Source organism: Sapajus apella, unplaced genomic scaffold, assembly GCF_009761245.1.
Source record: "Sapajus apella isolate SASKATOON/1434 unplaced genomic scaffold, GSC_monkey_1.0 scaffold101, whole genome shotgun sequence".
NCBI lineage: Eukaryota > Metazoa > Chordata > Mammalia > Primates > Cebidae > Sapajus > Sapajus apella.
Window position 1 is genome coordinate 1,647,018 of NW_022437041.1, and position 8,773 is coordinate 1,655,790.

The 8,773-nt window shown below is 34.5% G+C and overlaps 1 protein-coding gene across 8 annotated transcripts in view; it reads left to right on the forward strand.

Annotated features, from left to right (window-relative positions):
* TBL1XR1 (TBL1X receptor 1) overlaps positions 1-7,094 on the forward strand; it is a 195,657-nt gene extending 188,563 nt beyond the window's left edge. For all 8 annotated transcript variants that reach the window (XM_032258276.1, XM_032258280.1, XM_032258283.1 and 5 more), the window contains 2 exons: positions 1,361-1,462; positions 2,297-7,094. In XM_032258276.1, the coding sequence (XP_032114167.1) occupies positions 1,361-1,462; positions 2,297-2,323 (129 nt within the window). In that variant the 3' untranslated portion in view covers positions 2,324-7,094. The remainder of the gene's footprint in view (positions 1-1,360; positions 1,463-2,296) is intronic.
* Positions 7,095-8,773: the final 1,679 nt, after the last annotated feature.

Consider the following 8,773-nt stretch of genomic DNA (forward strand, 5'->3'; position numbering starts at 1 on the left):
CCATGTTGACCAGGATGGTCTCGATCTCTTGACCTCGTGATCCACCCGCCTCGGGGAGAAATTTTAAGTAAACAAAACAGTTGAGCCTTCTCAGCCTGACAGTCAGTAGCACTTCACCAGTAGCAATGCATCTGTGATTTGTGCCACGTTACCAGGCTAAGTTTCAAGAGGAAAGCTAGGTCAAACGTTCTTCCAGCCTAGTGGTCAACTTGGATATGCTGAATGGGAGGTAATTTCAATGTGTATGGTTTGTTGCCCTGTTGTTTTTAAATGGATCTACCTCTAGCTTGACTTTAGGTTACCATAAAGCTGAAGGGGTCACTTTTTTGATTTGCCAGGGCAGAACACCAGAAGCACATTTTTCAGTTTTCACGACAGGACCTCTGATCTTTGTCCTGGTTTAATTGACTGGTTTCATAGGATAATATATTTTTGGACTGAGTTTTAATTCTTCAGTGGCAGCTGAACAGTGAAATTGTTAGTTATTCCTGGCTGTGTTTTTTGTTTACACTTACAACACCTTTCAAGAATAGTGTACGTATTTGTCTGGACACTGTGGCGCATGCTTATAATCCTAGCATTTTGGGAAACCAGAGTGAGTGGGTTGCTTGAGGCCAAGAGTTCAAGACCAGCCTGGGCAACATGGTGAGGGCTTGTCTCTACAAATAATTTTTTAAAAATTAGCTAGGCATGGTGGCATGCACCTGTAATCCTAGCTACTCAGGAGGCAGAGGTGGGGGAGGATCACTCTAGGCCAGGAGTTAGAAGATGCACTGAGCTATGACTGCACAACCGCATCCAGCCTGGGTGACAGAACAAGACCCTGTCTCAAAAAACGAGTACATACGTTATTTTAGCTGCTTTTATAATCTCCTAACTTAGGGACTGCTCAGTAAATATGGAGTGAATAGCAGACTTTTACTGGAATTATCTTTCCTAGTCAGTTGTATTTCCTCTTTAAGCTGTTTTGTCAAAGAAATACTGAGTTTATTTTTTTTCTCTACATGTTAGCTAGACTCATGCATCATTTAGCAACAACAAAAACTTATTTCTTGTGATGTACTGAATGTTTACTTCTAGCTATTGTTGGCTATGTCAGAGAGACCAGATACCTTGTTATCAACACTGGAGAAACGGAGTGTGTGTGTGTGTGTGTGTGTGTGTGTGTGTGTGATCTTTTGAGAACAGGCTGGTATTATCTTTTCATAAAAAGACATAAAGAGTTTCAGGACTTATTTTTATATTTGAAGCTAAGGCCCTCCTCTCATTGCTAGAAATAAGGCTGTGTAATATTTTTATCTCAGGATTTGGAGTTATAATACGTATATGACTTTTAAGATTTTGTTTTTCATTCTTTTAGACAGGTGCTCTAGTTCACAGCTATAGGGGAACAGGTGGAATTTTTGAAGTTTGCTGGAATGCAGCAGGAGACAAAGTTGGAGCCAGTGCATCAGATGGTTCAGTAAGTACAGTAAAATGTTTCCAAAGAGGGGTTGGGTGTGTGTTCACAGTAGCATGCAGCTTATTGTTGGCGATACGAAAGTGGGTTTTTGTTTTTGTTTTTTTTTCCACCCTGAGGCTGTAAACGTTTCATGTGCATTGCATTCAAATAGTGCAAACAAAATTCCGGATGTCCTTACCAAAAGAGTGCCTTATAATCTAGAAATGGACAGCTATTTTTAATGTGAACCTTCATTTATGAAATTAGGTATACCAGAGTAGCACTCGGAGAATGATTGGAATTTTTAATGGGTATTTCTACTTTCTCCTTGTCACAGAAGAGTTTGTTGGCCCAGGGAAGGTAGGATTAGGGGCAGTTGGTTCTTCTGTTGAGGAATGTGTGATACTGAAAGATTTTAGGATGAGGTTGGCCAGCTCTTTACAGCAATGCAAATATGGCTTCCAAAGCAATGAATCAAGCAATGAAAGATGGGAAAGGGTAGCTGTTTACTGACGCTGTAGCTGAATATAATCTGTGATATCTTTCATTAGAGTCCGGTGGGTAGGGAATGCTCTGTTTTGAGCATTTTCCCTCTTCTTTTTAATCAGCAGAGAGTAATTCCTAGAAATCCTAGCCCTGGTTTTTCCCCCATAGTTTGAGCTCATGCCTGTTGTCTTGATCTTCTTAAATGATCTGATTTCTGTCAGTTAAGTGCCCATTTCCATGATTATTATGCTTTACCAGTTTTATAAACTTGGAACTAAGAAACATTTCAAATTGTACAATAGAAAAGTTAAACAAAAAATGTACAATGAAATTCTGAATACACTGGTTGATTATTTTAATTTCTTACAGGTTTGTGTATTAGACCTTCGGAAATAGCGCTACTAGTTGGAAGCCATGGACCGACTATGAATGTGTACATAGCCAAAATGACTGTCCCTGACCCACGTACTGCTACTAGTCCCACTTGAACCATGGCCAGTCCACTACAGCCAAATCTAAAAGAAATATATACATACAGTGTATATAAACAAAATTGCACCCTGAAGATGACAGGTTTGTCACAGCTTGTGAATTCTGTTCACCAAGTGCTGGAATCTAATCTGCTGTGCCCCTAAAATAGCATTTAGAAGTTTTGGATATGAAAAACAGAAGAGAGAAAAATATACATTATAAAAGCAGAACATACATATACCAGTTTTTGGATACTAAATGACAGCCTTGTTTCTCCCCTTTGAATCAGCAGACACCATGGATTATATTCTTTTTTCCCTTCAGTAGTGAGCAGTTTGTATGTACAGAGACAATGGACTTAACAAAAACTTGCAGCAGTAGTTTGTTCTTGCTTTAACATTTTGTTTTTGGTTTAGATTATGGATGCATGAAGTAAGGGAGTGAATCAGTTTCTTGTTTATATTTTTTTCACCTTTTAAACAACAAAAAATTCTTTAAATATTTTAATGCATTCTTTTGAAGAGGTAGATGTTTGGTACATTTTATGGCTCCCAGAGCATATATTCAGTTGGTGCATGTTGTGGAAGGGGGAATCGGAAATTAAATGAAAACATATGACTTTGGTCATGTCGATCTGTAAGACACATCAGTAAAAGGGTATTATGCTCTGTTGGTTCTGTTTTTTTTTTTGTTTGTTTGTTTCGTTTTGCTTTGCTTTTTTTTTTTAATTTTTGTTTTCTTTGTTTTTTTGGTGATGTGGCTTAAATGCAATAGTTTCTTTTTTGGGACATATTTCTGCCAATTAATGACTAGAAGGGCACAAAGTTTTTTTTTAATTACCATAGAGAAGATACAGTAAAAAAAAAAAAAAATCTTCTGATGTTTTGTAGCCATAACTAAATTATGGTAAAAATGTGCACTATTGTGAAAAGGAGCAAAGTAGTTTTGGGTTTTTGTTGTTTGTTTGTTTTGCTTTGTTTTTTAAGAGATTAAAATGTTTCTGGATAAGGATTAGCTTCTCAAAGTGTCCATCATTCTGTGTAGAAGCTTAAATATGTAATGTAAGCAAACTCCAGTATTAAAAATCTCTCATGTTGTTTTCTTTATACAAAGCAAGATAACGGCATATAACACTGCCATTACATGGCAAAATGTTTGCTACCTTAGTTTAAAGAAAATCTCTAAAACAAAAGACTTGCTTCAAGGTGTTTTTAAATAGCAGTGATTCAGAATTTTTTTTATGAGAAGTATAATTGCTCTAACCTTCCTGCTGCTCTGATTCTGCATTTGTGGTACTTGTGACTACGTTTTTTTCAAATATAGATAGATGTAAGCTGCTAATTTTTTTTTCCAGTAATCACTACTATATCATGTCTTTTACTCTGTTTATAATATCAAGTATTTTCTTAAAGATATAGATATTAAACCTCTTGTGCTCATGCAACTAAGAGTAACATATACAGACAAATGATTGCATGAGGCTATGTTTATATGTGTGACTAATAAGGCTTGTCATGATTAACATAATCCAAGTGTGTCATTTCTGAAGAGAATAGTCATTAAATTTATATCTCAAAGATTTTAATTAAGGAATTGCTTATTGTTGAGCTTAGCAAATTAATAACACTATTTCTGTCACTAATTATTTTGAGGCCTTTTAGTGCTAAAAGTTTTGACCTGTGTTCTAAGTTTAAGTAGAAACTGATTTAACCCAAGTAATGCAGCTTTGGTTTTCAGCATTCATTGCTTTGCTATTTTTACAAAACAGCACTGATTGAAGCAAGTCTTGGTTTTAACTAAGGTAGGGTAGCATTTGCTATTGGTAAAGATCATAAATACACTTAATTTCACAATACATTGTTATATGTACCCCAGCCGTTGTTAGTGGGGACTATGATACTGTAATAATATTTTTAAAAATTTACATCCAGAGAGGCAGTCATTCACGATGGTTTTGTGCCAGCTCTTTTTAGGGTTTTGGATCATATTAGAGACATTTAGAGCTTATTACCGTATGACTTATGTAGGAAACCTAATATGCTGAGTATCTGGCACTTGAATTCCTGCTTTTATTGCTGGAGGTCCACACCTGTGGTTGACCTCTGTTATTGTTTAAAAAAATAAATAAAAATAAAAAAAATCTGTGCAATAATTTTAAAATGTGCTCCCAGGAATAGACACAAATGTTTTGAGTATCTTTTAAGCTGCATTTTCCTTTAGCGATGCATTTGTCAATTGCACTGAATTTAAATCTGAAAGTCAGAGGTGATTATTGATAGTACTTTTGTATTTTGATATGGACAATTTATTCATTTGCATACAGTTATTGACTTTTTCCCAGCTGATTGAAAGATAGTCAAGAAATTCTGCAATATAGCTGCCAAAATAGACAGCTACATTTTTATGATAGTGTCATCTTTTCTGTTTGTTTTTTTTTTTTTTTTTTTTCTTTCTGTAGCTATTTTACTTAAGCATAATAGCCACAATAAGACATATAAAAGATTATAAATACAGAGCTTTATTATCCTGACGTCTTGGGTCTTTTAAGTATACACTTTTCTGAAAGGTATCCATTTTGTAGGCTTGGGTTCTTCATGAGCATACGATTGTTTATTTTTGCTGCTGTTCTCAACATCACCATTGCCTGCTGATGTGCCACGATGCTGCTCCAATAGACAGAAATAAGATTGTCTCTAATTTGAGCAGTAACATGATTGCAAGAGACCAAGTTTCACAGCTTGTAAAGTTCTGTATTTGGGATTCTTGCTCATTTTTCCGCCTGTGTTTTTCTGAGAACTTATTCCTGATGATCAATTGAATCCAGTAGTTTTTCTGTGCTATTTGTTGTGGTATAAGCTACTGTAAGAAACTTATAAGGAAAAATAGAAAGGAAAACTTGAATGAATACTCATTGATTGAAATGGAATAAAGAAAGAGCAGCTGCCACTTTTAAACAACATAAAGGAATATCTTTTTTCGCCTCCATGTAGGAAATCCCGTAAGTTCTTACATTTGTTCCAATCCCTGTTTTCTGCCATTGACCAGGTAACATGATTGACTTTCAAATGACTTTTAGAAGTGGTAACTCTTAATTTCCTAATAGATAATAGAGTGTATTGCATTCTGTTTAATTATTCTCTAGGTAAGTATGTTTTAGGATTAAATACCTTTTACAGATACTGAAAGTGCCTCCTTTTGTGGTGTAAAAAACAAATTATGGTGCAAAAAGTAATCACTAGATTGAATTACATGAAGGTTTTTTGCTTTTTGACATATGAAGATGTCAAGAGAAAGGCCAAAGATTTGTACTTTTTCACTTATAAAGCACTCCTGTTTTCCTTACGCTTCTTTCTGTCAAATTAGATTTAATGAGAGAGTACTATTTTTAAGGAGCTATCTGTTTATGTAGAATGATTTTGTTAAGAGTAATGTAAACTATTATTGAGTAGAGGCCTAAAGAGGACTGTGCATTTTTGCTAAAGGAATCACAAATGATCATACTTAAGTGAGCAAAAATGATGAGTTTTACTAGATAAGTAGAGAAATAAATCTCAAATGCAGTGCTACAATTTTCATTATCTGAAGCACATTTTACATTTCTACAGAACCTGTGATGATTCTCACATGCTAAGGATGGTACTTGCATATGGTGAATTACTGTTGACAGTTTCCGCAGAAATCCTATTTCAGTGGACCAACATTGTGGCATGGCAGCAAATGCCAACATTTTGTGGAATAGCAGCAAATCTACAAGAGACCCTGGTTGTTTTTTTGTTTTGTTTCTTCCCCCTTCTCCTGAATCAGCAGGGATGGAAGGAGGGTAGTGAGGTTATGAATTACTCCTTCCAGTAGTAGCTCTGAAGTGTCACATTTAATATCAATTTTTTTAAACGTGATTCTAGTTAAATGTAGAAGAGAGAAAAAAGAGGAAGTGTTCACTTTTTTAATACACTGATTTAGAAATTTGATGTCTTATATCAGTAGTTCTGAGGTATTGATAGCTTTCTTTATTTCTGCCTTTACGTTGACAGTGTTGAAGCAGGGTGAATAACTAGGGCATATATATATTTTTTTTTTCTAGCAAACTGTTTCATGATGTTTTCTTTGGAATTTCCGGATAAGTTCAGGAAAACATTCTGCATGTTGTATCTAGTCTGATGTACTTATCCATCTCATTACAAACAAAAACACGCAGACTGCATCTTGTAGCTCTGTAACCCTTGAATACAGAAGTAAATTTTCTTCTTTCCTGACTTTGACATTGTAGCTATACTGTTTTCATTTTTATTTTTACAAATCCTTTGGGTCTAATTCTGTGAGCCTACCTATAGCACTGGATTAAAATGTCTGCATCATTTCTTTAGTTATCCAGTTAACTTTAAAACTGTTGTAAAAGTGTAAACCAGCCCATGACAGTTTTTTGTACATGTTAAAGAACTTCATTGTTCAGTTTTCATGATTATTGTATAAGGAAGACTGATAGAGATGTTCTATGCTGTCCTGGACCATGTTAATTACACTTACGATGTATTTTGGTTCCACATCACAATGATTTGTCCCCAGTGACCCTTTTATCCTTTCTAGGCACATTTTTTTGTTGTTGTTGTTGCAGTTTCCCTTTGCATTGTATTGCTTTGACAACTGTAATTTGAATCAGATCTGAAAGAGGTCCAGAATAAAATATATTTTGATATTATGTTGGCTGTGTACATATATAAAACCTTTGATGTCTCTGTAGTTTGTACAGACTATTTACTAGTCAAGTAAAGAGAGAGGGATGGTATTTCTTGTTTACAGTTTCTTGTTTACATTTTAATTGCTTTTACTTCTCCAGTATTCTGTTTGTAGAATAAATCTTTTTGCTCCGAGTTAGCCTTCGGAACCTGCAACATGTTCATTCTCTCCCATACTGGTGTTAACTGATTATAACTGCCATCAGAACCCAAACCACTGTTTTTCATAAACATACTGCTTCCCAAAATAGATACCTTAAAGTAAGCCCGTAATAAAATTACAAATTTTACTATTTTTATTACTTCTTGCAGGAGATAAGATTTTTTTAAATGAAAGGGTTATTTACTATTTTTATTAAAGAGTAATAGAGCATCTAATCAGCTAAGGGATTGTAATTTTTAATTCTTTTGAAAAATCAATATTGTATTTAAAAGACATTATTTCACATAAACTAAAAGAGACCTTAGATACATTTGTCTGCTTAGCCACATGTTTGAGCACAAAACAATATGTAGATGTGTTGAAAGAGGGCAGGAAGCTCAGCTTCCTCAAGGACCTTTTTTTGCTTCACAATAAGCCAGTTACAGTTTAATCATTTTCTCCCTTAGCTAGTTATTACTACAAACTTTATAATCTCTAAGAAAAATGACTTAGACACCTTTTAGTTTTAATTAATACCAACTCCTTTAGAGTTAGAGACTTTTTTTAAAAGAATCATTGAGCATATTTTTTCTTTTGTTTTTTAAGAACTTACACTCTCCAGGTCTTCTACTTTTTTTTTTCTCTTTATTTCCTTAAATAAATCAAGCATAGTTTTATGTTTTATTAGAAATAAGCCACAGCAGTGGCTAGAACTGGCATCCTTTCATTTTCAAGGGGTTAACTTTTATTGCATGGCATAAACTGCTAACGGTATCCCACATTGTATACTTTTCCAGAAAGGGTTGGACTCCTAAGGATTAGAAGCCTTATAAGCTTGAGGGAAAGCTGAAATTAATTTGAATAGTAACAGAAGGGATTATTTTTAATATCACAGTTCTTATGCTTTACAAAGGGTAAGATTTATTACCTAGTACAATCCATATCGGATCAGATCAAAGTTTCCTGTTTACCAATATATTCATTTGGAAAACAGTGGAGGAAAAGACACTATAGATGGTAGTTTTATGGTGCTTTTCTCTGCTGTACCAAAGTGCTGTGTCATCAATGAAATGTTAACCCTATGCTGCTTTTTCTGCATGCTTCCTAAATGTCGTCTCAATGCTTAATTGTCCTAACTTGTAATATTTTTGTATTAAATTTTTTTAGGAGTTCCTTGTAATTTCTTTACAATTTAAAATATATTAAACACAAAGTGTTTAGTAAAGTACAGAAGACAATTACTAATGTTTCTTGGTTGTTGGGTTTGTATGATCAATTGGGCAGACAATTTATATTTTAAGAACTAAGACCTCTGCTTTACCCAGAGGGAGAAAAAAAAAAGAAAGAACTAAGACCAATGGGGCGGAATCTATACTGAAAGATATCACAATCCTTTTTTAAAACACGAAAAAAAAAAAAAAAAAGCCTTGCTAACATACTAATCTAATGTCAGAGTGAGCTGCCTTAAGAGACGCTGTGCTACCAGAAAGTTCTAAAGCA